General features: G+C 41.9%; 2 protein-coding genes across 3 annotated transcripts in view; one reads left to right on the top strand and one right to left on the bottom strand.

Moving 5' to 3' along the window:
* URB1 (URB1 ribosome biogenesis homolog) overlaps positions 1–10,072 on the top strand; it is a 46,276-nt gene extending 36,204 nt beyond the window's left edge. The window contains exons 31-39 of the mRNA XM_027449198.3: positions 1,095–1,255; positions 1,639–1,750; positions 2,813–2,919; positions 3,503–3,646; positions 4,391–4,500; positions 5,168–5,344; positions 6,058–6,299; positions 7,116–7,706; positions 8,317–10,072. Coding sequence (XP_027304999.3) covers positions 1,095–1,255; positions 1,639–1,750; positions 2,813–2,919; positions 3,503–3,646; positions 4,391–4,500; positions 5,168–5,344; positions 6,058–6,299; positions 7,116–7,706; positions 8,317–8,522 — 1,850 coding nt within the window. The 3' untranslated portion in view covers positions 8,523–10,072. The remainder of the gene's footprint in view (positions 1–1,094; positions 1,256–1,638; positions 1,751–2,812; positions 2,920–3,502; positions 3,647–4,390; positions 4,501–5,167; positions 5,345–6,057; positions 6,300–7,115; positions 7,707–8,316) is intronic.
* A 2,006-nt stretch (positions 10,073–12,078) lies between these two features.
* On the bottom strand, positions 12,079–27,693 carry MRAP (melanocortin 2 receptor accessory protein). 2 transcript variants are annotated; one of them, XM_021268406.4, is made up of 4 exons: positions 27,051–27,693; positions 22,204–22,303; positions 14,556–14,752; positions 12,079–14,400 (listed from the first exon to the last, which is right to left on the bottom strand). In XM_021268406.4, the coding sequence occupies exons 1-4, from the start codon at positions 27,154–27,156 to the stop codon at positions 14,393–14,395; spliced, it is 411 nt and encodes a 136-aa protein (XP_021124081.1). In that variant the 5' UTR covers positions 27,157–27,693; the 3' UTR covers positions 12,079–14,392. The 2 variants fall into 2 exon arrangements, with proteins under 2 accessions (XP_021124081.1, XP_005013896.1); XM_005013839.6 differs by lacking the exon at positions 14,556–14,752 and having other exon boundaries at positions 27,051–27,686.
* Positions 27,694–27,764: the final 71 nt, after the last annotated feature.

Genomic DNA, 27,764 nt, shown 5'->3' with positions numbered 1-27,764 from the left:
TTTTTTATTTTTAATATATATTTTTGAAATGTATTAGGCATATGTGTGTGGTGATTGGGAAGGAAATCAGAGGACCAAATATAGGAACTTGTCTGAAGGCTAGAGCCTCTTAAATAGGAATGTTTATTTCTCCAAAACTTCCTCTTGGTCTTCAGTGTGAATTGCAAGAAATTGCATGAAAATGATTGCTGAACTCAGAACCTCCATACATTTTCACTTGAGCTGGCAAAATACAAGCAAGGTGCCGTTCTGTTCCAGTACTGGTGAATGGCATACACTAGGTAGTAGGACAGGACGTAATCTGGAGGTTTTGCGTCAAGTCATTTCTAGCCATCAGTGAGCAGAAGCGGCGCTCCTCAAAACACACAGCCTTTAAATAAGAAACTCCACATTCTGGTGACAAAGCTGTATGGAAGATAAATGCTAGATTCAAGGGTGTGTTTTCTTAATCTGGCTGCTTACTGCTCATTGCTGGATTTTTTCTGTCTTAGAAGGACAGAGGGGTACAGCTCAGTACTTCAGTAGGAACATGCCTTACCAGCAGAATTGCTCGTGCATGCATGATCACAGTTCCCTATTTTTATTGTGGCTTATGGCTTATTTAGATATTATTCTCCTATCCATTCTAGTACAGAAGCTCTTTAATGCAGGTAGGTTTTCCATTGGCTGTGCTGGTCTTTCTTTCAGGCACCAAATGCCTAGAAAACGGTTGTAGAAGAGAGTTTTCCTTGTTCTTTCTTGCACTTAGCTTTCCTGAAACAGTGAGATTTATGATGTGTGTTCACAGAATTTACTTCTAACTTTGCATGATCTCCCAGGCATACTTGTATCTGTCTCAAATAAATGAGGGTAACCGCCTTAATTTCAGCTCGGGTGAAGAATTCTTGCAGAGTAATTTGCAGGATGATTTGTTAGCTGAAGGCGCCTTCAGCTTATGCAGCTGTGGTGAAGTAATAGTTTGTAAGGGTAGATCTAGAAATTGGCGTTTATGCGGAGAGGTTTTGCTAAGGATTATAGTGCTGTTACATACCCTGTGACGTGTGAGTATGACGTGCTGAATGTTTTTCTTTCTTTTTTCCCCTCTTCTCCTACAGAGTGTGTAGTGGCATGTCACAAGTTTGTCGAAGTCAATGCCCTGGGCCTAACAGTGGCTGCACTTAGCAGCTACGATGCCAACATGAGAGCAGCAGCATATTTTGTTCTGTCTTCTTTTCGTTCTCATCTGGAAGGGGCTCGCTTCCGAGAACAGAGGCAGGTGAGTCTGAACTCAGTTGATTGTTTGTCAGTTGGACATTTTATGTCATGGCCACTTACAGGAGAGGTGCTGCCTTACTCATCTGTCTACCTGCACATGATAAAAGAGCCAAAAGAAGCATTTTATCCTCTGTCTACATCTCCACTGTTTGTCCTCTTTTGTGTTTGCTCCTTCTGTAACCACTGGGTGGGGAAAAAAAAAAAAGGGAAAATGTTCTAGAAATTCTTATGTTTTTTACTTGTAGGAATGGAAATCCCAATGGAATTGATATTTGATTATTGCCTATGAAATATTCTAAAAACTTATTTATGCATTCACACACTCCTGTTGTATTTGTTTGGATGCGGTTTCAAGCTTTTCTCCCCTGGGTTCTTGTGCTGCAGTTGCTGTATCTCATGGATGCTGTGCAAAATGGAATCCAGAAGGAGAACCTCAGATTTACCTTCTCTTTAACCCTCTACATCGCTCGTGTGGCACAGCAGATGCTGAAGCCAGGTAATCTACTGTGTGTTGAACTTGTGGCGCGTTAACGAGGAGAGAGTGCATGTGCATGGGATGATGTCCTGGAGACTGAGGTGCTTGTAAGAGTCACAGCAACCATAAAGTATGTTTTCATGTATTTCAAAGGTACACTTAAATGTATAACTCTGTGCTTATAACTCTCACTTATGCAGTAACAATTTTCATAGGGTATTTTCATGTTTCATGAGTAGAGCTGATAGCACAGAGTTGTGAGGTGACTGTGAACGTGCATAGGACTGGATTGAACATGCTCATAAGGCAGCCTCTGCTGGGGTGCCTGTTTTACCCTGTGGAATGGCCAAACCTTAGCAGCTCTAAAAAAAAAAATTAAAAAAAATGGTTCCATGTTTGAATTTCCCCTCCAACTACTCTGGCCCAGCTCAAGTTGTGCCCTAGAGGTCTGCACGTGGAGCCAAACCATCACAGTGCAGCATCCCAGGTCGGGGCTGAGCAGGTGCCTCCCTCCCTCATGAGACCTTGTGGCTGGCTCAGGAGAAAGCACTTCTGCTATCCACTGCTTGGATGGATGTTTACTAGCAGGGACAAGTGTAGTGCTAGTTGCTCCCACCTGCTATTGACAATGCTTTGTGTCAAATAGTAAAATTGGAGGGATTCTGGTATTTCAAGAGAAGTGTGGGATTTTTGTACTGATGTATATCTGTAGACTGAAAATGGTGACTGCCTGATGTGAAGTCTTAAGCTTGAAACATGGAGAGATTTGCCTCTAACTTTGCAGAAGGCTTCTCTTTTGTCATTGAAGTAACATTGGACTTGCTGAAAACTGAGCCGTGTTGAATATTTATCTTAGAACCTGCTGTGTGCACATTCTGAATGAACTTAGGTTGGGGGAAGAGAAGCAGTAGGATGGCCAACAATAAAATCAGCCTCAGAGCACAAGGCCTCCTCGCTGTAATTAGCGTGCTGTTCTGACAGTGAGCTGAAAAACTGGCAAATACAGGTTGCATTTATTTTTATGCGTGGTTGTGTATTGGGAACATTGTCCTCCTCCTCAGTAACCATTGTTTCTCTTCACAGAGGAGCACATGTATACAAAGATAAACAGATTCCTTCTGTCACACCAGTACTTGGACCTGAGGAAAGTACCAGGGTTTTTTCAGCTTTTCTACAGTTTTGATTTTGAGGTAATGCAAATCCCATCATAAGTATCCACTAATTCTTCTGAAAATAATAGAAAAAAAGCTATGAAAATGCAAACAAATTTTATTCTTCCATAATTAGTTAATTAAAGGAAGGTAATTGTTGAGTTCTTAGTTTTGTTTTATATTTGAATAAGTATTTTTTCTGTGTTTCTTTGTGATTTTTTAATAATAGCAGGTAATGAAATCATGAATTGTGCTGTGCACTGTATAGCAGAACAAGCAGAATGTTGTGTCCTAGGCAGCTTGATTCGTGTTTGAGTGTAGATTATTAAAGTTGAGTTCAGTGGAGGTAGTTTAGAAACATTTTTTGGAATCTTTTTTTTTTTTTTAGATACTTTTCAGTTTATAAACTTCTTAGGAACTTTTCAAGCTTTTCAGTACATATTTGGGCTGTAGAGTAACTGTTGATGGATGTTGTTACTGATTAAATTTGATGGGGATAAAGGTTGAGTAGTGCAGAAGAAGCTGTTAAGACTGTGCTGGCATTCCCAGGGGACCAGTTTGTTGTGCTTTATGAGCAGATATTTTAAATGTCTGACGGAACTATTTTTATTGTGGCTTCCAGCACAAAATAGAACGTGAGTGGGTTCTCAGACTTCTCGGAGAAGGGCTGCGTGATAAACATTGCTACCAGCTTTATGACTACCAGAGGATTTTCCATGTCATCCTTTCGTTTTTCAACAGTCCCTTGTGTGATGAGGTCTCCCAGGTAAGAATATATATTTTAAAAAATAAATAAATAAGTTGCACCATTAAGAGATCTTAACCAAATATGAAGCAGAAAGGAGCAGTTGACTCTTCCCTTTCCCTCTTGAAAATCTGTTCCGTGTTGATTTTGTATGTGCTGGGGAGGGAAAAGCCTACTTTTGTCTAAATCAGTCACATCCTTGGCTCCTGAATAGAACAGATCACTGCCATCATGGAACTTCAGTCACTCTCATCAGCTGATGGTCTGGCTGTGCAGTCTTATTTCTATTTCTTCATAAAAAAAAATACTGCAGCAGCTTCAGTTTTCCTCATATGATCAGGGTCTTTGCTTATTTAGGTCTGCTTATTCCCTAACTAGCATGTTATCTGTACAGTGCTTTAGCTGGAAGAAAGTTGAGAAGAAAGCAGCTGTAATGTCCAAAGACATCCACCCTGAGAAATCCAGTCTGTTAAGAGTATCTTGGTTAGATATGAGAATCTTTGACATACAGAAAGCTGTCTTGCTACTAAAGACTTTCTTTTTTTTAAGAGTAGTGTCTGTGTGTATGAAAGCCTTAAAAAGAGAATGTCTTTTGTTCCCTGGGGCTGCTAAAAACACGTGGTGTTTGGAAATACATTTTATCTTTAAGTTGATTAGATCCCGGATGCCAGCCAGATTGCTAATTGTATACTTCTCAAAGATTGATAATAATATCTTGACTATATTCTGATTTCGTGAAAGAACAAATTACATTTTCTGTTTCAGAATCATATTCTGGAGATACTACAAAATGCTGCCCATGTCACCAAAGCTGCTTATGAGCTCATACAAGACCACAGCCTCCTAACCTGGATACTACATATTTTAGAGAAAAGGTAACTAGGGAAATACAGGTGAAATGAGAACAATCCCATTGTGCACACAGGAAATAATTATGCAACTGAATATAAAAACAAGTGGTGACATACAAAAATGGCCTGATGGTGGTTGTGATGTTTGGCACTTAGGGCTATAGAAAAAATTAGAAAAAAAAGTTATTGTGTACATGAATCTTTCATTTCTAATACCCACACTTCGTGCCCTGTTGCAGGACCTCTGACAAAGTACTTGGCATGACAGGGAAGTTACAACATTGCTCCTCCACTTGCCTCTCCCTCACATATGTGGTCATATATGCATGCAGGCATGCACACACATCTTTTTGGCATAGATTCTCCTGGCAGGTTCACACAAGGTGTCAAGGTCATCGGTATTGTGATCAGCCTGACCAAGTCCCCACTGAGAACCCCACAATGGTAACAGCACAGTGCATCCAGTTCCCAGGAGCTGGTACTGGGGCTGAGTCCTGTCCTGCTGTTTTGCACCTCTCTTTGGTACAATTTGGTACAAGTTGGAAGTCAAAAAGTTGGTTGTACTTTTGAAGAATATTCTTCTTGCATCCTCTGTACAAAAATGTGATCACTTTTTTTTTCTATTTTTCCTCGTCTGTTTTCCCCCTGGATCTGTCTTCCTAATGGATATTTGTTTTTTTCTTTGTTTCAGATTTCTGGAAAACAAGCTGCTAAATAAAATCATTTCCTTAACACATACTCTGTGGCTCACAAATGTAGGAGGCAATAGAGAAAGCAAGAAAAAATCCCAGGAGAAGAGGAAGTTTCTTCCTATTCAGCTTGTAAATGAATTTCTGTACATTTTGATAACATTAATCAAACACATTAGGTGAGGTTTTTGTTTGTTTTATTTATATTTTTTGATCAATTTGCTTGTCATTCCCTGTCCAGTTTGAAATTTATTAAGGCTAGAGGAATTTCTTGATCTCCAGATAGTTTAATGCTTTTTCTCCCCTTCAGTTTCTGAACTGTGTCTGCAAATTGTACAAGAAGAAATTGTGCAGAGTTTTACGCGATGATGTTAAGAAGGGGTCAGTCTCTTCTCTCCAGATTTAGTGAACTTAGCTGCCAATGCACAGCAGCTGCAGCAGGGAGAGTTGTAAGGAAATGGATAGATGACCAGTTCTGTTTGTGTTTGTAATAACACCTGCAGCTCTTCATGCAGACAAGTATTCCCATAGCCTAGGAAATCCATGTTTGTTTTTATTTCCTCAAAATTTAGAAAATACGTGCAAAATGAAGAAGTGTAGGTGAAGCTCCAGGACCTCTGGCCTCTTTATTGTGTGCCACATGCCTTTAGTTTTTACAAGTAGGAGAGCAAAGGCTATGTTGCACGGTCTGTTCTGCCAGACACTAGTGGAGATCCTGTGGGAACAGAATTAATTGTTACTGGCATCCTGAGAAACAAAAGTATGTGTGTGGAGAACTGCAGGAGAAAACTGTAGGAGGGGACTGTGAGGAGGAAAAACCCGTACTTACTGCATTTTATTAATTAGCATGCAGAAAACTACATGGCAATTTTGTTTGTTTTTATTTTTATAGGACTAATTTAGATCTATCCAAACTGGCTCAGTTTTTGACTACATTCAGTTCCGTGCTGGGATATCGTGCTACAGTTGCTGAGGCCTTCAAGGAGATGAGTCGCTTCACTGTGAACGACAGCGTTCTCTCAAACAAAGACATTTTGCTGCTGTTGCATAAGTGGAGTGTCATTGAGAAAGACCTGCAGCTCCAGGATGATGTGCAGACTCTCGCTCAGAAATACCAAATCAAAGAATTGCTTAGTAAGTACTAAAAATATTTAAGCAACCCCAACAACATTGCTTCTCTATACACTAACCATGAAAGTTAGGCACACTTCACAGAAAGTATTAATAACTTTTGTCAATCAGTTACAGCTCGGGGGAGGAGGAATGGAAATGGAAAGCCAATTTTCAGGTCTTTATTCTAGTGATTTCTAACTTTAACACAATTCTGGAAGCCTTAAAGCAATTCAGTTTTAAAAAGGGAAGGAGCTTTAAAATAGAACTTAGTTGCAGATCTAGCACATTTGGGATGGGAAAAATTTACAAGCCCATGGTTGACAGTACTTTATCAGCCACACTCAGCCGGGATGCAGCTGTGTTGGAGGAGAGCAGGCTTTGCTCCTTCAGCCTGTGTTATTAAAAAGCAGCGTAACTGCTGCTATCACCTTCTGTGGGCTGGCATGTGCTGTGACTCCACTAGCACAAATTACAGCTGTTTGAGGATTTCTCATGACCTGGTATAAATAATGTAGCCTTGCTGGCAGAACTGCATCTCATGGACCTCTGAAATACCTGCCATCGCTTTGCTTTGAGCCAGGGCCTCATTATTGTCCGTGTCCAAGTTAGGCAATCCAGTTGAGAGAGGTGTTTCAGCCTGGGAGTTACTGGGAGCTGCCTGTAGTCCGTTTCCTCTGAATTGCACAGGCTCAGTTAGGTTGTTAATGAGGCTACTACTTATCCTTTTAGCAACTGAAACAACACACGATGCCGTCTGTACTGAATAATTTTGTACAAAGTCCTTTGGAGGACCTGATGTCTGTTTTGATGTTGTTTTTCTTACATAAAATATTAAAGAAAAGAACAAATCCCAAGCCTCGTCTCAAGGACATCATCACACTCGGAGAAAGAAAGAGACAGAAAGAGAAGATGACACTGCTGAGGAGCTAAAAGTCTCTGAGCTGGAGAAATGCAGAGATGATCTGAATGCCATATTTGCCCACTGGGAACCTGCTTTCCCGGCAATGCTTACCAAACATCCAGAGGATCCCCTCAAATCTGGTGACCTTGCAGATGAAGCAGTCAATCTTAACTGTGCGACCACTTCCATAGTAACTAAATGGCTCGTAAAATCGATGGTTGAGCACAGTCTCAATATGAAAAATGTTTTGCTAACTCTGCGGTGGCTGCAGAATTGCGTCCTGCCGCACCCAGGGGTAGTGCAGGAGGTGCTTGGGGACGAGACGCTGAGAAACAACATCTTCAAGTTTTACACCCGCGTCTGTGAGGCCAGCAGTGGGACAGCTGGACACTTGGAAGAGCTCTGTCTGTTTAGCTCAATCATGCTTCACCTCATGGATGCTCAGGGCCTGACTAACAACAGCTTTCATGAGCTCGTGAAAACATTGTGCCTTTCAGCGATGACGGAAGAGGAGGTGAACAAGAAAGGTAACTTGTCTTTTCTTTTCCACTTGGATTACAAGGCAGAGGGGCTAATGGTAGTTCCATGGGGTTTTTCAGTCAACAGAACTGAAGTTTGCCTGTGTCTGTTGGTTCTCATCACTCAACAAAGTGAAGATTTTTATCTCTGGTGGTGTAGCCACGTGGGTTGGTAGCACAGAACGTGGCTGTACTGTAGGGATTTCTGGTAGTACAGTAGTCATACTCCCTGGAAGAAACTTTCATTTCTAGGATTATAATGGAGTTCAGTGAGGTGTATAACACACAACTCCAAGGGACAAAATAGTCTGCAACAAATAAGTCCAGGTGGGTTATGATCCATGTACTGCTCAGTGTTCCTATTTGACAGAGAAAGACACAGGTCAGATTTCAAAGCTTTTTATTTAAACCTGTCAGAAGGGTGTGCTAACAAGAAACCACTTTCATCCCTCACTATGGGAAGGATCATTGGCTTTGTATGAGCAAAAAACCCACACGTTTTCCATCTAGGAAAGGGTTAGTAAAACATAGTTCTGGAGGTAAAGTGGGTTATTTTGGTATTGTGATGTGGAAATATAAGCATATCTGTTCTGATTTTTCTCTAATTTTTCTTCCACAGCTGTTTGTGTATTCCTGACTTCTGTTTACATTGGGGACATATGGCTTGGAGCACAGGAGCCAGATATGTTAATAACCCATGTCAAATTGATCTGCAGTAATACAGATGATGAATTAAACGATGATGACATGGAAACTCATAAACAAGGAGAAGAAACTATTGTGCCTCTTTGCAAAACCCTTTACTCGGCTACATTGGGGCATTAATTCAGTGAACTGACACTTAGTCTTTAATGTTATATGCTCTGTCATCATTGCTGTGAGCCATGAAACCCTCCTGAACTGTTCCTCATACAAATCTAACTTACTTTGTCATAAGATCAATATTTTATTACTGTGTGCAAACTCAGGGGGGAAGACTTGTATTCATCATCTCTCAGTGGAACATTAAAGCCGTAATTTTCCTTTTCTTCAACAGTAAGGGTACTGAATGTCATTTACACCACTTTTAACTTTCTGAAGAACCAAAAAGGGCTGATGAATGTGTTGCCTCTGGACTCTATTTCAGTCTCCATCCTCTCTCCAATGTAAGATGGGGAAAAGGACTGCAGTACATCACCACAGTCGAGTATAAGTGCAAACAAGTATTCAGGAGTTTAGCCATGATGATTTACTATTTTTTGAAGCATCCAGCTTCCTTCATGATACAAGATGATACAACTGGTACAAAGACAAGATGCTGAACACTGGCATCGCAATGGTGTAGGATTCTTCTATTTTTTCAGTTCCTTTTGAAAGTGTTTTTTCTCTCGGTTCTCTGTTGTTTTTGTTTTGTTTTTTTTTAATATATATATATACATATTTTTTTATTAAAAAAAAAAATCCTGACCATCACCACTGCTGGAACTTGCAATGAAGACCTCTCTTCTCTCCACTCTGAAAAGCTGAGAGAGAGAACTAAAACTCCAATGACTTGCTGCTGATTGATAATACATATTTTTTATTGGAAATTCTCTGTGAAATCTGATACATATTTCTTGAATGTGGCCTTGAGGGCAGATAATAAACCATTCCAGGTATGCAAACACGCAGGGTCTGAAGTTGAGCCTTTGAAGTGTAAAACAGGATTTATTAAATTGACTCATGAAAACGTGCTGTGCCTAGGTGCTTTGTACAAATTCTGTACTAGAGAAAAAAATCAGAAATGCACACTCCTTGTGTTATTTATATAATGTGCTTTTTTTAAAGAATAAAAGAACGTGAGATGCAAATAATGAGGATTGCTTCTGCATGTAAATATTTTCTCTTAAATAAGCCATAATATCTGTTTGAAGGCTTGGTTTAAAAATAGCAAAATACATCTTGAAAATGCTGCAAGCCCATTAAAGGCTAAAGTGTGACATAATATTGATACAGAATCCCTAGAGTGTGGCATCAAGAAATTTTCTTTGCAATGAAAAGGTGTTTTCTATTTAATTTAAAAAACAAAATGAAGAGATGAATGAAACCGAAGGATTTGCAAGTGCCAGAATATGAAATAATTGGCTAGAACTGGAGCTAAATGGAAAGCTGTCTTGCCATCTCATCTGCCTGTAACAGAAAGGACTCATGACATGCAGGGAAAGAGTTTTCAGCTGTCTTGAGAGACCTCTAGCAATGGTTTATAGTATGACTTGTTTGAGAGAATTTAAGAAATGAGATAGAACCATTCATCCAATGTAAAGACTGCAATGCAGAAATGTGTTTTCACGTGGGACTAGAGAAATTCAGTCACTGCCCAAATCTATTGGCAATAAATAAAATGAATTTTCCCCCTGTCAAGTCTGTTTTGCCTCTGATGGCAACTGGTAAGCAATCTCCCTGTCTTAATTATGACCCCTGAGCTTTTCCATCCTATTTTCTCCCTGTCCTGTTGAGGAGGGGGAGCGGGAGAGCAGCTGGGTGGGAGCTGCCTGTAGTCCAGGGTCAACCCATCACAATATCTGATGTGTTACTGACCAGGAGTAGATGTACTTGTAGACCCTTCCAAGTGAACAAAACCCAAACCCTGAGTGCAACACCCCCTTTTTTACAGTCTTCCACAAGTTGCAAGCCCAGGCTGTTTTGCAGAGTGCACCTCTGTGCCTTGTAATACCCTTTCTCACGCCCTGTTTGCTTTACAAAAAATTGTGCAACTGTGTTACTGGCCAGAGCAGAATTCATTTGTTGAATCTCATCCACGTGGAAGAGCAATTTGTGAGTTCAGATCTGTTTCTGGAAATAGGTGCATCACATGCAAACGGGCACGCTGAATTACTTCTGGTTAAACAGCAATTTGCACACTGTGATATTTCCCTCTGTTAGTGGAAACGGTGATGTCTGCACACAGTTTTGTCACTGCTACAATAAGTAGGATGACTGTCAAGGTTACAGCTGGCTTTAGCTGACAAGGTGCGTGGTGCTACAGAAGTGTACAGTAGCATGAGGAGACCACGACTGCACCTAGAGGCAGTCATGTGTGTCAGTATGCTTTCTTAAATGCAGGCTAATTATGTGTGAGCCTGCCATGAGGGTGCATATTTAAATGATGGTCTTCTGATAGCCTTAAATGTTTGGAAAAAACAGTATTGATTGATGTCTCCCTGGCTTTTAGTGTTTTGTTAGCATCTCCAACATTGCTATTAAAACATTCAAGGTTGGAGAAGAGTATTCTTCATACACTTTATGGTTGGTTTGGAAACAAAAATAATGTAAATAAGCTGACAATTTAAAGCTGCCAGCCTCTCATGTCAAAAATGTATAGCTCATATCTGCTTCTCAGTAAAGACAACGCCGCTCTGCATGTGGGAACTTTTAGAAACAAATTAATCTCTCACTGCTTCTGTGAGCTTCAATGTGTTGTAGTTATGTAGCAATTAAAAGATTATTACGGAGTCCTTCAGGAAATAATGGTCAAATATCTTTAAAAAAGCAGATGGTTAGCAGTTGAATGATTTGTGTGTGTGAATTACTGCCAACATGCTCAAAATTCATTATAATAAATTACACGGTGAGTCATTTAAAAAAACTATGCTTCAATAAAATAAATTGTAGGGAGGATTCAGAAGTGGAAGGCTTGCCCTGTGTATGGACCTGTGTTTTAAAACAAGGAGTTCCTACAGCTTAGTGCAAGTTATTTGCTTCGATGTTCTTGTGATGAGAACCATGCCCTGCACTGGGCCCAGTGGCCTGCCCTCACAGAAGTCATCATGAGGACAGGCCTCTTAAGCCTTTTCCTCAAAGCTGACAAGAATTTGGTGAAGGCAACAACCCCAAAGACACGTTGCTTCCTGAGGTACGAGGTATGTACAGGAGGTACCTGCAGGTTTGAGTGCAGGTGGGGCTCCTCAGGTTTAAGTAGACCTCAGCCCCACGGTGCTGGCGTGCAGGTGAGGAGACGTCTGACGTGCTGGGAGGGTTTCACATACTGTGAGCAACCGGGCTCAGTTGCTTGTACCATGTCTTGGGGAGGGCAGTGCATTTTGGGGTAGGATTTTTATGGTCGTCAACAATTTGAACCTGCAGCATGAGGTGATTTGGGTCGTGCCTTGTTGGCTGATGGCTGCAGCAGTTCAACAGGGTGGGGATGCTGAAGGCTACGGAGGGAAGGCCTCTGTTAACTGAGGAGTCTGGGGGAAGGAGAAATTAAATACTAACTGGGAACAGCAGAGCACTGAAAGGGCCTTGAAATGGGTGTGTATGGAAATGTCACTGCAAGAAATGCATTTCTGTCCCTTCCTCCCGAGTTAGACATGTAAGATAGGCTTGCATTTTGCTTATTTTATCTTGTATTAAAAAAAAAAAAGGCAGTAATCATAATCTTTTAATTCCTAAGCCATTGTGAACGTTTCCAGATAATTTTATAGGAAAACAAACCCAAAACAAAACAAAAACACTAACACCCTTTTCTGTGGTTACATACCACATACATGTTTCAGTGTGCCTACTGCAAGAACGCTCCTCGTTACGAATGGGAGCATCAGGACGTTTCAGAAATCCCCTTGGAAGCCATCTGTGGAAAGGAGGCTCTTGAGAAGCAGGTGTGGGGTCTGTCACGAGTCAGCGAAGAGGAGGGTGGAGCCAACAGCACCACAAGGCCGTGATGTCCTGCTGCTGGAGAGGATTTCTAGGTCAGGGCAGATGCATCCCTGAGGAGGAAAATGGGTTGAGATGGTGAGGTCTTCTTCAGCCTCCTGGTGTGATTCTAGACACGAGGTAGACACAACTTGCAGTGGGACAGGTGCTGACCAGGGAGAAATTCTCCCCCCCTTTAAGGCAAGGGGAGCTTTGTTGCTAAACAGAAGGTAGTCCGGCTTTCACCACCACTGTTATTTGTGTGTCCTGTGTGAAGCAGCAAGAGATAAGCGTATCTGAGAGGTGGGGAAGGCCATCTGAGCTGATTAATGGAAAACTTCGTATCTCTGACACGTCTCTGTCCATGTAATGTCTTCAGTTTCTGCAGTCTTCCCTTGCTTCCTCCACTTGTTCCTGACTTGGTGGACTTGAGGCCTTGATCGGATTCCACGCCTAACCAAAGCGGTGGTCGGTTTGCTCAAAAAGCAAACGGCAGAAGTGTTTACCTCAGAGATTTAAAAAAAATTATTTTATTTTTTTTAAAGAAAGCAACACTCAACACGAATACATGCCTGGTGGTTTGGTCTGTCTCTTGCGTTTGAGGCTTTTTTACCACAGCCCAGCCCACCCGCTCTCTGGTAACATCACAGCCCGCGCTCCCTGCGCAGCACGTGGCCGCTCTGGCAGTGCTTCCCTGGAGGAGTTTTGGCTGCCTGCTTGGTGAGGTGAAATTTCTAAGTTTTTCCTCAAGTTTCGAATGAATTGTGTGCGGTCCTCAGCCCAGCAGCTCGCTGTGGGGTCTTTTAGCCACTCCAGCCTCGCTGCCTTCCACAGCCCGACTCTGCACTCGTGGTGCCGTGCTTGCTGTAGCCCTAAGATACCGTTTCGAGATTGTTCAGTTTCTTTGTCACCTGCCATTCCAAGAGAAAGGAAAAGGGGACTGGCTATTAGCAGCAAAACTATTTCTGGGCAATTGCTAAAGCTAACGAGTTTATTCAGGAAGACACAACCACTTGAGATAATGAATGCTGCCAATAGCTCAATAGCTTTTTAAAGGCTGTTCTAGCTAACCAGTGTTTTAATAATTTTCAGCTAACCCAAATATATATAATTTTGCAATAGGAAAATAAATACAAAGTATATTCTGTCCTTGAGGGAACTGCTGAGCTTTAAGACAGTAGAGCAAGATGTAACCCTTCCAAAAGCAAAGTTTTATTGTTGATATTGCACTTGACATTACTGCTTATTTTTCAGAGGCTGGCCAAGTGGAGATGTCTCTAAGATGCAATTGATGAGACTGCGAGCTGAGGACAGAGCCAGAAATAGATGACTTGTGTCATCGTGGCTATAAACAATGTTGTGTTGCCTGATCAATGTGTTGGTGGTTTCTTTCACAGCAAGAAAACCGAGTGAAGACTGATGCTGCAGAGACACCCCTGAGGATAAAAGGGCTTTGCGTGTGCTCAGGTAAGCAAAGCAGAACTCTTTGCAGGACATGGGGCGTAACTGTGACGCGCTTTCTGCTGGAGGAGCAAATCTGCTCTCAGCCAAATGGGTGTTAATGAGAATCACTCAGCAGGCAGCACACCCTTTGCACCTCATAACTGAAAGATTATATTGAATCTTTACTTAAGTGAGAGAAATTTTGCAGTCATCAGAATCTAAAATGCTCTTCTAATCAGGCAACTGCAGCAACAGTGCTCCAATATGGTGGTTAGTGCTTCCTTTTAGGCATCAGTTTCAGTCTTTGTTGAAAGACATCTTTTTTTTTTTCTTTTTTTTTTTTTTTTCATCTTTTCCTGAACTAATCCAGCTGCAACCTAAGGAACTAATCTTCTCTACAGTCAGGAGAACTGTCCAGCTGTTTTTGTTTAACCTGTTCCAGTTTTATCTCAGGCTGAGGTACTTGCATGAATGCCAGTTTCATCTGAGAGGGAGTTAGTTAGGTGTTCCAGGAGCAACCTCATCCGTGTATGGGCTGCTGAGGTCATCGCAGTGAGGCTGTTCGCTGTTGGAACTGCTTTCTTCTGCCTGGTTCCCTACAATCACCCGTCTGTAACATGTGGAAAGAAAAAAAAGTATTGTTATCGAGGACCATAGCCTGGAAGATAGCAGCAATTTCATAAGCAAGTACATTATTAATGTTTTAGAAATATAGATATTCTGGACTTCAGCCCTCTTTATCCACCATCAGAATTATGTCCTTACCTGCAAATGGAGTGTGACCAACAGCAAAATGGTGAGCTGTGAGCCACATTTGGTGAACTCCCTCACTCAACATGAGACCTTCAGTCCAGCCCTTAAGCCCTTGATCCAGTTCTTTATCTCGATTTTTAAAGAGGGAACCAGAAACTTTGCTATGACTTGTTCTGTAGCAAGAGTGAAGGGACCTCTCACAGCTGGTCCTGGAAGGGAAGGGGGTTAGGAGTGATGTGTAAATCGAGTGAGAGTACAAGAGACAGAGCCACTTACACTGGGGGCGACAGCAAGAGGGATGTGTGACATCTGGGAGAGGTTCCCTGACACTAGCACTGGGAAAAGGCAGTTTAAGGAGGGGTGGGGATCTGAGCAAGAAAAAGAAGGTAGCACAAGGGTAGTGTGAAATTTTCAGCGTACAAATAACATGGCAAAGATGTATGGTTCTGCCAGAAGAATCAAGTTAGTGGTGGGGTGTAGGGGGTGATGACATGAGAACAGCTGAGCATACCCTGTCTCCTCTTCCCAGCAGCTTCCCAAACATCACCCTTAAAAAATAAACGGCAGATAGCTTTGGGCTAAAAGCAGTAAATTTCATTCTGTATGGCTAAACACAAGATGGTCCCAACTAGAACTACATTCTTAGGGCTTCAAAGATGAGGAGGAAAATTACATTGGGAAGAAAAATGTAACCCAAAAGTATAAGTGAAAATGGAAATTTTTTTGAAAAGTCTTATTAATGTCCTGGTGCCACAGATTAAGAGACAAAAAAAAAAAAGAGGGGATCTTTGACTAAACGCTACGTTTGTTTCAGTAGTTACACAAAAGTAACAAAATTGGGAAAATAATTGTATGGGAAATAATTATTTTGAATAATATAGAGGAAGGAAAATATAAACTTTGTAACTTCGAATTTATATTAATTACTTAGGAAAGCTTCAAATATCTGTTCCTGACAAAACTAATTCAGCAGGGATCTTGCTTAATGGTAATTACAAAAATAAATAAAACAAAACCCCAAAGTCTCAGTAATACGCCCACCATGGGATGGAGGCAGGCAGACTTGGAGTTTGCTTTGATGTGATGCAGGCATATTCAAGAGATCTCTCTTCTCTCTGTTTGACAGAAGCAAGACAAAAATACTCTTACCGAAGTGGGATGCTTTCTTTCCAGTCCATTAAGCAGCTGAACATCATCAGCTAGCTATCCATATTCTTAAATCAGCGGGAGAACTTGCCTCCCAGAGACCTGCAAACTGTCTGAGGAGAGCTCTGGCTGGCTCTTGTTAATCTTTAACCACCCTTGGAACAGTGAAGAAATGTGATGAGATGAAATGTGATGGAAGGGCCCTGGTGTCCCAGTACCCAAAGGGAGTGAACTGGTCAAGCCAGGTCACCACAAGCCAATGTAGCTGACCTCAGCCCCAGGCAAAATGAAAAAATCATGGAATTAAAACTAAGGTAAGGTACAACTGAACAAGTATTCCAAGGGACAAAAAAAGTAATTCCCAACAGTGTGGTTTTATAGAAAGACAAGGACAGTGAAACATGGCTGATTTAATTTCTTTAGGGGAATCCCATTTGGAAGATAAAGGTAGTTGCATGTATGTGAGCTATCTGAACTGCAGCAAGGCATTTGAAGTAATATTCTGTACTGATTTCTTTAAAAAGAAGTATGCCCCAAACCCATTAAACAGGTGTTAAGTGAGTTAGGCTGCTCAAAGCGTAACTGGAGAATGATCACTGACTGTGGATGTTTCAGGCTGGGCTCCATAGGGACCTGATGCAGCTCGGCATTTTCATCAGTGATCTGGAAGCACGTGTAAAATCACTCTGAAAGAAAGCTGCACATCAAGATACAACAATACAAGGAAGAGCAAAGAGTCATAGTACAGACTGGACAGCCAGGTAAGATGGACCTATTCAAACAAAATTAAACTTAAAGCCTCAATCCCGGCAGTAATAATCTTCATTGAGAACTGCAGGCTTTTCAAAAATGGCTCTCCTTAAAAACAGTAAATTGTGACAGCACAGAAAAGCTAGAGATGATAAGGAAAAAAATGTAGAGTCAATATTCTGTATTTATGGACTTCTAGAGACAGACTTGATCTTTGAAAACCTGTAGTAGATTATACTATAATTCTAAATTTTCATATATTTAGTATAGTTTGGTCTATCTGCAGTGATCATGCATGTGGTTTTTGGAAGGACCCTGATCACTGGTAAGCAATCTCTCTTCCTGTCTGTGAGTTCACACACACATGCAGACTCTGGCTGGTGCTAACCAAAACCCCAGACTTATTTTTCACTTGGAGATAAGTTCTCCCTGAGCAACCTCAGCACCACTGTACCAGTGTCACATCAGACAGAGCCACGATGCCTGCCAAGAGGTACGGAGCGTGCTCCAGGTGGTCAGCCTTTGATGGCAGCAGCAGGAACACTTTTCTGTGAAGGCCCTGTAACTTGAGTTCTGATGACTGAAGTCCTGTAACCAGCTTTGACAGCCTGTGCTCCTCTGGCTCTGACAGCTTCTTACATGAAAAGGATCTGGGTCTGTCAGCATGAAAAGAGAAAATTCTCCTAACGATGGAGGTGTGGAAGACAGCTTCATCCCTTGAAACCAGAGCCTTGAGGAAAACTTATTATCTGCTGTTTGAGAAACTGTACCAGGGAGAATTTGGGATAGATCCCCAGGAACACTGCATATGGGAAGCCAGCTTTAAGGATTTAGCTGTCCTAAATACAGGAGAGAGAGGGCTGAAGATAGCAGAGAACAGGAGCAGAGCATGACCTGCTTTATCAGAGAAGTACCTCTCATGATGATCTTCTTACTATGGTATTATTAAGAACTTCGTCTCCCCAAAGAAAAGGTGGCACGGCCAAGCAGAGCTATGACACTTCTTATTGTCAGCAGGAGGAATATAATCTGGCACCCTGAGTATCAGATTGACTGCCTTTGTGTACAGGAATAGGTACTTTCTGTTATTGTAAGAGAGACACAGTGGGTATGTTGTTCACTAACGCATATTTCAATTTTGAAGATATATATAAAAATAAAAAATAAAAATAAAAAAAAAAGGAAAATTATCTGCCCTCATATGAGATCTAGGATATTACCAGAGATTTTTTTTTTTTTTTTTTTTTTTTTTTTTTTGTCCTACACATCAAAATCCCTGAGCTGCCAAATATCCAAATTAGTTCCCCAGTTCCAGGAATGAAGCAGCTGTTGCAATTGATCTGGATGGAGCAGAGAATTGAAAAAACACATGGACATTGTACAGTCTGTCCACCAAAGCAGTGGTTATCTGTCTGTCCGTGAAGGAAGCCCTCACCTGCAAACTGAGACAATAGCTGGCTGCAGAACAAGCGTTTTAAAGCCAAGTCACACATCTCTGTCTGGCAAGAGGGATCCCAAAGCTATGTTACTGTATGCCTCAGCAATATCAGGTAAAAGTTGGTCGTAGTTAGGGGGAAAAATATCAAAACACTGAGTCAGGTTTCTTACTGCAAGAGTCCACAAGGCTCATGCTGCCAAGGAGTCCAGAGCCACTTGGTAGATTCCACTTCTGAGGCTACCATGACAGCAAGAAGTGTTGATAAGGGATCAGATATGCAGATCTTCATTTTTTGCCTCCCCTATTACACTGTCTGTGAGGCAAGTGGTTATCTGAAGACTTTGGATGTCCACAGCAGCCTCAGTCAGGCCGTCAGGGATGCACAGCCAGCAGTGGGAACACAGGTTTTCCCCAAGAGGACTAGGAAGTTGTGTTATCTGCATCACGTTCAAGTCTCCAGTCAGATGTTTCCAGCCACTAACCCTATTTTCTGTATCACTAAATATTCATAAGAACAGAAATATATATATATATCACTTGGATATATCATTTTGGATGGTAAGAAATACAGTTTATGTAAATGTTAGTGCTGGCTCTTGATTACAACAGTGTGGTAACTGCCTTGGCATGCTAATGGGTTTGAAATAATTGGTCCCAAACCATTTTTTTCTTTCTTTTTGTAGGGATGGCATAACAGTGACAAAAGGGACTGGGACATGGATTCTTTCTTGCAGCTGTCTTGCGAGGATCAACCCTCGCCCCTCTCTTGAGCTTGCTCATCTGACTTGGCACCAAACCGTTCTGTATTGTGGAGACGAGCGTGGTGCAATCAGACCACAGCGTTGGGTCCGGGACCTCTCAGCATCTCAGGATTATGCTGTGGAATAAGTAGATCTAGTCATTGCATACGGCTTTTGGAAGACACTTTGGCTTCTTTTCCGTATGGGTATGCAGCTAAAAGTCAGCAGACTATCCTGTGGCAGATGTCATGGCCTTGCCAACATATTAAGACATCGGCGTACACAGTGGTAGAAGAGAGATGATCATTGCACGTTGTACAAGGCCAAAGTGTAATCCTCAGGGATCCCACAGAGATCCAGCTGACAATAAAGACAGATGACCTATGGCAGTAGGGGTTTGCTTGACGGTCAGCTGGGGACAAGCGAAAGCAAGAAGAAATGCTCCTATAAATGTTCAGATGTGAAAGCATGCTTGTTTCACCAAGCAATTGAGCAAGCTGAAACAGAACATAACGTCCTATGTGCCCCTGGGTTTGACAGAGAGACGGATGAACACAGAAACCGTGAAGGTAAAAGTTCCCCAGCCTTGACCAGTGACGCACATGTACATTTGTTAGGTGAAGGTGTCACGATTATCATGGCAAAAGAGTAAGGAGATATCTGTGCTGAATATAGTTGATAGGCATGCCAATGATAATGAATGGATTACAGAAAAAGAAGAAGAAAGAGGAGGATGGTGGAAGCTAACAGGAAGAATTTTTACTATGTTTTCTTGCTGAAATGAAGAGAAGAGTAATTGGAGCAGGTGGTTAGAAAACAAATGGAACTCAATCCAAAAAAGCAAATTTGGAGGGTTTAATATTTTTTTTTTCCCCCAGTATATTTTAAGCATAGAAACCTGATAAGACAGGATGCTTTAAAGCCCTAAGCAAACCTCATCCAATACTGCTTTCCATTAATGATTCCTAGGCATTCCACAAAAACCTCCTTGGTCACAACAGCTTTCAGTGGGTGAGACTGAACATATTGGGGATGAAGATGGATATTTGTAAGCCCAGCATTTAATTCAGTAGCATAACATAGAAGTGATTTTAAAAAAGATACTTCTAAAAAAAATCCTCTGAACACACCGAGATATTCATGCGTACAGACTTCTGCCACTTTTTTCAGTAACAGCAGATTAATGGGAACAGGCCTCTGTTACCGTGTAATTTCATGTCCATTTCCATGTGTTTCTTGTATTATTAGCTTGCCTCCTGCTTTGTGGTTTATTTGGGCAAGTTGCCTTTTTTATTGTTGCTGTTACCTTTTGTGAGCATGCCAGAGGCCTTAGGGTGCCAATAAATTCAACTATTAGTGTTTTAGTGTTCCCTTTTTTTTTTTTTTTTTTTTTTTTTTTACTGCCATATTATACCCTTGCTTCCCTCTGCTTGTTTGTGACCTAATCTTGAACCTCTGCCTAATTTGCTGAGCTGAATTTTCTGTGTCCTGATCAGATTAGGAGGAGCAGCGGGCAAATGCATCCCTGTTTGCATAAAACGTGTTTGCCAGAAAACCCAGCAGCAAACAAAGCAAACCAAATGTAGAAAGCTGCAAACAGAAACCTGTCCTTAGACAAAGTTCAGGTTGACAGGCAGCGTTACAACTACCTTCCCACTCAGCACGTGGGTGCTGCACATCCGTGAGCACTGCGTCCGCATCCCCTACAGGTACCTGAGTAGCCCCCACCTGGTTCTTCACAGGGCAGGGTCTGTAATGCTTAGAGAACTGGGGACACCTGTCCAGTGGGGGTTTTACTCGGTGTCTCTTTTCAGCCACGGAGGCTTTGGGTAGAAACACTCTACTAAAACAGGTTAGCTATTCCAGCTATCTGCCACTGGTGGATCTTTCCTTGTTTTGTCAGGCCCAGCTGTAAAAAACAGTCTGTCTGACACTAACATGCCCATCTGGGATCTCCCTGTAAATCCAGATGCCCTTCTACAGAGCTGCGTGTACTGCACACACTCTGAGCCTGAAAATCATCATCATGCTTTACGGGGCTACTCACTAGCTGCAACCCATCTCTGTCTCCCTAGTGGTGAATAGTACTTCTACTGAAATTTCAATTAAGTTACCAAGGTAAGGGTAACAGAATGTAAGCATTAATTGCAGGGAAATGGCCTGAGGCTAATTCCAGCAGATTCTGGCCCAAGCGAAAACCCAGTTGAACCATGTTATTTCACTCCTAAGCTGACTGGTATTGTGAATGCTACGTGCTCGTGGTTGGCAGGTGCTTCAAGTCATTTCACAACTACACTTCCAAATGATTAATATTGCCTCTGACTAAGAGTGTTTGTAGTTTTACCCAGGGCTTACTATGCTGAAGGACTGCAGTTCAGATGTGGGCCCCCTTTGGGAAGGAAAGCACTGTCTGTCTATTGGCAGGATTTGCCAAACAAGAAAAGAATAGAAAATAGGCTTAGATCTTCAGAGAGCTATACATCAGTATTTTCACAGAGTTAATTTAAATTCCAAGAACTTTAAAGTATTTAGGGAGTGAGCTACTCACTTATTTCAGGCAGGAAAGACGCTTCTGCACAACAGGGCATAGAGCATCAGCCCATTGACTCCTCACAGTAATTTGGGGATGAATACAACTGCGTGTTTTTTAGACGTTAAGTCATCAAGCAAAAAAAGAATTAATCACAACCAACTTAATGTACCACTCTAAATTGTTCCAGTGAATCACTGCCCTCAGATGAAACATGTGGAACAGGCGAGCTTGAGCAGCAGCAGCTTCCAGCCATTGCTTTTTAATACTTGACCACACTTTACCCTTTGATTGTTATCATCGGGCTCTTGGGCACTAAAAGCTGTTCTAAAGATAGAAACGGAGAGTTCATAACGAGCATCCTTGAGCCGCTGCTCCTTGAGAAATTAATTGATTTGAGTATATTTCTCTCATCTTAGGACACATTTTCTGGATCTCATTTTTTATCCCCAATTCTTCCCAATTTCTTTAAAACCCCCTTTAGAGAGAGTATTCTAAAATACATATGGCATTCTTGGAATGGTCTAAACAATGCCACACATAGGATTATGACTTTTGTGGTCTCACTGGTAAATTTTCTCTTAATCAAGTCTTACAGGATCGTGTTGGAAGCTCATGTCCACCTACTTTACCATCATTATTCCCACTTCCTTCCTGGGTGTGCTTTATGTGGGGTACTCCCTCATTCTGTGTGTAAAGCAGACACGTTTACAATACACAGCCTTGATAGCTGGCATAAGTAAAATGTTTGCCAACGCACCGGGTAGACCAGGCCTCTCTGCCCGTCCCTGTGCTTTCCTCTTCCCCCATCTTTCTCTCATCAGCAAACCCCAACAGTTACGAATTCCTATTTTTATCCAGGTGATTAATACCAACAGTGCCTAGCAGTGGGTTGAGAGGCACTCAAACCAAATCATAACATAACAAGTGTCATCTCGGTGTGCAATTATAAACGTTGAATATAATTGCTGGATCATTCAAAGCAGTGAATGAATGGTTCATGCAGATAGTTTGATCACGCTTAGCTATACTTACTTCACTTCTGATTGTACTTACTTTACTGGACTTGATCCAGAGCGGGACATATACAGCAAAATAAGGAAAAGAAACATCACAAAGGCAGCAAGTCCAACCCAAAAGGCTATGACAATAGAATCTGTGAACACAACACAGTAATTCTGTCACTGGTAACACAGCAAATGCAAAACGCAGCAATATAGTTTATGATCTGTATAGTTTATAGCGTATAGTTTATGATCATGTGTGTCATGGAACTAATTCAACTTAATTAAGCCCCCGAGAGAGGGGAATGCGAGTGCCAATTTGCTAAAAGTCTTAAGACCCTCCTGGCAATTTATTGTGACAGTATATGGCCAGGGCTGGGGAAAGGCTGGAAAAAATGGAGTAAGTGTGATGGTGACTAGGACTATGCATATTTTTGAAAGGTAATCCTGAGTACTTAGGATGTTTTTCCATTTTGGATGTTCATAGGGAATACAGTTCCTTTTACAAAACCACAGTGCTGTACTCAAGACTGAGCTGCTACTGCTCAGTGCACAGCCACATCCTGCCCTCAGGTGAAGAGGTACTACACGTGACCCTTAAGAGGATGCTTTCAGGGAGGGAATTCTAGCTTTGAAAATATTTTCTACTAGGAAATGCTGGACTTTCACACAGGAAAGCATGTTGAAAAGCACTCGTGACCTTCCTAACACAACAGTCCAGTGGAAGAGACTGTGGATTGTCCCCTGCCCAGCTGTAATACTTCTGTCATCATCACGAAATTGTTCAAAATGAAGCCTACTTTACCAGGACTGATTTCTGTAAGGAACCAATAAGTGGATTCCTAGCACTGCAGTACGTGCTCAGAATTGGTTTAAACCAACCTAAGGTACTGCCACTGCTGTTATCTCTGATTCAGATGAAAACTTGTTTTTGTTTGTTTTTTTTAAATTAGTGAAAGGAAAAAAAAAAATAGCACTAACGGGGCTCAGAAACAGTTTTGGGAGCTGGTCCGTAATGAATTAAGGCTGCAGTGCTGCTGAAATTACTGCCTCAGTTACAGGCTTGCTATTAGATGGGATGAATCTGCTCCTGCCCCAGTAGCACCTTTGGTCACTGGTTCAACATGCTCCTTCCTGGGATCAGTGCAGTGGTGAACTTCCCAGTTAAAGCCTTGGAAAGGTTGTGAGTTGGGCAGGGCACAAGCTGAGAAATGCCCTGAATTCATCACTGGCTACCCACTTCGACTGAGGTGAAAAAGAAGGGTCATTGACTCCAGAGACAAATATTGACCAGGATAAAATAAATCTTCTATCTCAAAGGACAAAAAACATTCATGTTCTTTGAAACAGGTCCAGTATGTTTGATTAGGTGTTTCTTTGTGAAAAAGTTCAGAACGTGTTGTCATCAGAGCCACCAAGAGATTATGGGGTTATTCTAGCTCCTTTAAACCTTAAACTAGAGCTGACCCAGCGGAACTCTTATCAGAGAGTTCAGTTTTGGCTGGGATACTGAGAAATAAGAATGTGCAAAATGACTTCTGGAGCATCGGCTTATTTCATTCTTCCCCTTTTAAACAAAATTTTACTGAGCTTTAATTCAGAGGAAGGTAAGTTAGGATGTGAGGGCCAGTATTCTGTCCTACTCTTCCAAAAATGAAGGGACTCGGTGACTGGGTGCTACTGGCCAGTCTCAGCTCCTCAGGGGAAAATTATTGACTTGTGTTTAAAAAGACTAAACCAAAACCAAAAAGCTCACGATCTAGAAATATTTTGAAAAGCTCAGTATTTAAGTGCTCAAAGCCAAGTGGACAGAAGTGCAGAGTTGGAATTTATAGCCCTCTATATCACAGCTATTTGAGGTTCACCTTTTAAGAGAAGTTTTAGTATGATCCATGGAATTCACTGAAGCTAATCGAATTTGTTTCAGCTCTCAGGGGAAATTTGAACTCAAGAGGGATAAACAGAAACTTCCCGACTGTTTTTAAAGCCTTGCAATTAGGATTTTTCTGAACTGGGATAACGTATTTTAACAATCAATAAAAAGCTCTCCGAGTGCTAACGTTTACAGTCACCGTTTGTATGGGTGTGTGTTTGTTTTAAATATCCTATTAGTTCATGGGCCAATTAAGCTTTTTATTATTTTTATACAAAATGGATAGAAGTACACAATGCTATTAACAGAAAGCAAGACCAAGTCTTTATAGCTGGATTTAGGCTCATTTTCATGAGACAAACACATTCTCACCATGCTTCTGGGACAGGCCACATAACAGAGGAAAGAAAGTGCAGAGATTCAGGTCTCTGTTTTATATTAAATAAATAAATAAACTATATAAACTATATAAACTATATAAAATATATGAACGTAAAGATTTTGTAAAGATGGGAAAACCTACAAAGTATCTTCATTGCTTGACCAGCCCTTTTCCTCAAAGCAAGGAAGAAACTAACCAGCTGCAAAATTATTATAGCTTGCTGTCCCAGTGGTATTTGGAGAAGGAAGAATAAAAGTACTAAGATGACGCAGTATGTCCATTCCTCCTGGACCGCTGACATGGAAAAATGTCTGTTTTTATAAGAAGCACAAAACCCCCAAACCATCAATTTAACTTCCCTGCCTATCAGGAAACCAAACCCAACATTTGGAATTTAGAAATTGATACAGCCAACGTGGGCTTTTTAAAGACACAAATCACGGAGCAGAGCTCCGTTTTGGCACGCTGCCTAGAAATACCTTACATAAGCAGCCGCCCCAGGGGACACCAATTGCCTTAACATTAGCCTGCAGAGGGGAAAAATAGTATATCCCACACCATGCTGTTTCCTCTTTCTTTCTCTTCTTTGCCTGGGAGATGGGCAGCTGAAATACGGAAGCCTGGTTTCCTGCAGATTTGTTTCTCAATGCTTAGCCTAAGGGTGATTTCCTCGGTGCCTAACAGGGCACGATCTCTGCCTGCAGCTTTTTGGTCAGTAGAGGTCTTCGTTCACCATGTTCTTCCCCCATTATTCAACCACCAGCTGTAGGAACTTGTAGGAAATTTTATATCTGGGGGGCCTCCACTCCTTTGTTATTCAGTCAATGAGCTGAAGATGCTGAAGGAGCAGACTGGATGTGTAAACACACAGTCTGATCACATAAGTCACCTCCTCAGAATACAAAAAGACCTGACAGGTGTCAGACTTCTCTGTGTCTTCAGGGTGAGAGAACAAATAAAAAAAATCAGTAAGAGAAAGGTTTTCTCTGTTTGGTTCTTGTTGTTTTGTTTTTAATTGAAATAAGGCTTATATGAGATCACTCACAAGCACTCAAATAGGTATGTGGTGATTTCCTCTGTGAAACTATCAATGCATTTAAATTAAATTTAACAGAAGGAGAGCGTCTTCTCACAGAAGCAAAACTTCCACAAGTTTCAAGAAAACAAGCAGCTGGGAAAAGAGAAATATCCTACAAATGACCATGGAGGGAAATGCTGCAACACAAACTCCACCTCTCTTATATATCAGGGACTCCAAATGTTAAAAAGATGCTATTAATGAGGGGAAAAAAAAAGAAAAAAAGTTGAGATTCCTGAATTCTGCTAGTCCAGCCACATACAGGGGACTTACAGCCTGCTAAACTTGGTGTTTCAGAGGTTCCCTGGAAGAATGTGGGGGCAATTATCTGCCATAACTTTAAAATTAAGAGAATTAGAAAAGTGGTGTAAAGCTGCTCATAACCTGCCTGTTCCCAGCAGCACCAAATGTTGCTCTACAGCATTCTGGAGCAGGGTTTTATATACCGAAGGCTGTGGGTATTTACGTCACCTTATTTAAGGTATGTTGCTCTTGGTACCAAAAGTTGGAGGCAATAATGCTAGGCTCCTCAGAACAGGCAAAAAAGCTTTTCTAGAGGCAGTGACTCCCATACCCATTTAGTTGCAGTTGTCTTCAGCTAACTGAATAGGGACCAGTAAAGCCCACAGCTGTATTACTCAGACAAGGATACAACCACAGGGAGAGACTTGATGGGAATCCCAGGAGAGCGCTGCCCATAGCCTTAGCGGCTCAAACATGCCTATATGCTCGCCTCTGATCTTCATCAATCCATCCAGCTATACTCATTTCAGTTAATCCCTCACAACACTACTGATTTTATTTTAGTAAACCCATACCAATGCAGTTACATTAGAAAAGATTGACTTAAATAATAGCAAAAATACATTGCTATGCCATTGTGCAAAACCAAGTGTGAAATTGAATTAGCTGTCCCCAGCTGAATTCAGAGAATATTATGTCACATCAGGCACTTTGAAAATAAACTCCTAAACCCAGCAGAATCAGCTTTCATGGCAACAAGTGTTTTGATGATAACGTATATTACTGCTTACAATTCAGTAGCAGTAAATCACGGGAGGAAAAACAATAGAATATATTTTCAGCTTGTTGTTCCTGGCTAGTGGAAACACAAACATCTTCCTTTACCAAGGTTTTAAATATTTATCAGTTGTAATGTAAGCCATACGTCCCAAGACAAAACAGGATAGTCTTACAAAAAAAATTGTGCTCATGTAGTTGACTTTTCTGGGAGCAGCAAGCAGGTAGCTCACACCCCACACTACAGATTTGCACAGTGTAAGGTTTATACTTAGCAAATGGTTAAGAAAAATATCTGTCCTTCTAAATAAGAGTTAATAGCAGCAGCCTTAGAGTTTGAAGCACTGTGAGGCAAAGCAAAGAGCGGCATTGCTAGCAGTGCTGTTAGGGCACAGCGCAGGTAAGGCAGCTGGGCGCGCAGACAGCCGTCCATACAGACCTCGTACACATAACTCTCACAAAGAAGCAAAATCGAGTCGGTGTGACAAGCTCTGCCACATTTTGCCCGCTGTGCTGGATCAGCACCTGCCAGTCAGCGTTACTCACATTTATTAACCTTCAGCTTCCTTCCATCCACTGGGATCGGGTCAATGTAATCCCAGTAATACTCATAGGACCAAAAGTACTCCGACGAGTTGGTCCTGTTGGCCATGTCGGGAGGGAGTGCATTTTAAACCAGCTCAGTACTCCAACCAAATACTTTTTTTTTTTTTTTTTTTTTTTTTTTTTGTCCCTCATTGTGCTTCAGCGCCCTCAGAAAGAGGTTGCGTAAGCGATGCCTGTGTAAATCACCCCGCAGCTCAAGGACTGCCTTGGTGCCGGACCGTGCTTGGCAGAAATTAATGTTGGTGCCTGACAGAGGAGGGACAGCCGCCTTCGGGCGTGACCGTGGCTCCCCAGAGGGCTGTTAGGGTGTTCCTCAGCCTGCCTGGGGCTGGCGGGGACATGGCGATGGGATGGACAAGTGCCAACGGTGTCGTGGAGACTGAGAAACCAACGAGGCACCCTGGGGAGCTACGGGGGAGAGGTTGTTTGGGGGACTTTCAGTGAGCAGCGTGCTTAGGTGCAGTACTCGAGGCGCCCCTCACAGAGGGCGGCGCCCCCCACTCGGGGCTCGCCTCACAGCGCCCGCCCCGGCCGCCATTTTGGGGCTGCCCCCAGGCAGCGGCTGAGGGAGGGGGCGGGGCCACATCGGGGCGGTGCCCTCGAGGGGCGTGGCCACAAGACGGGGAGGGCGTGGTTATGCAAATGAGGCGAGGA

The sequence above is a fragment of the Anas platyrhynchos genome, chromosome 1 (assembly GCF_047663525.1).
Source record: "Anas platyrhynchos isolate ZD024472 breed Pekin duck chromosome 1, IASCAAS_PekinDuck_T2T, whole genome shotgun sequence".
Lineage (NCBI taxonomy): Eukaryota > Metazoa > Chordata > Aves > Anseriformes > Anatidae > Anas > Anas platyrhynchos.
This window is presented reverse-complemented; position numbering and strand designations above follow the sequence as displayed.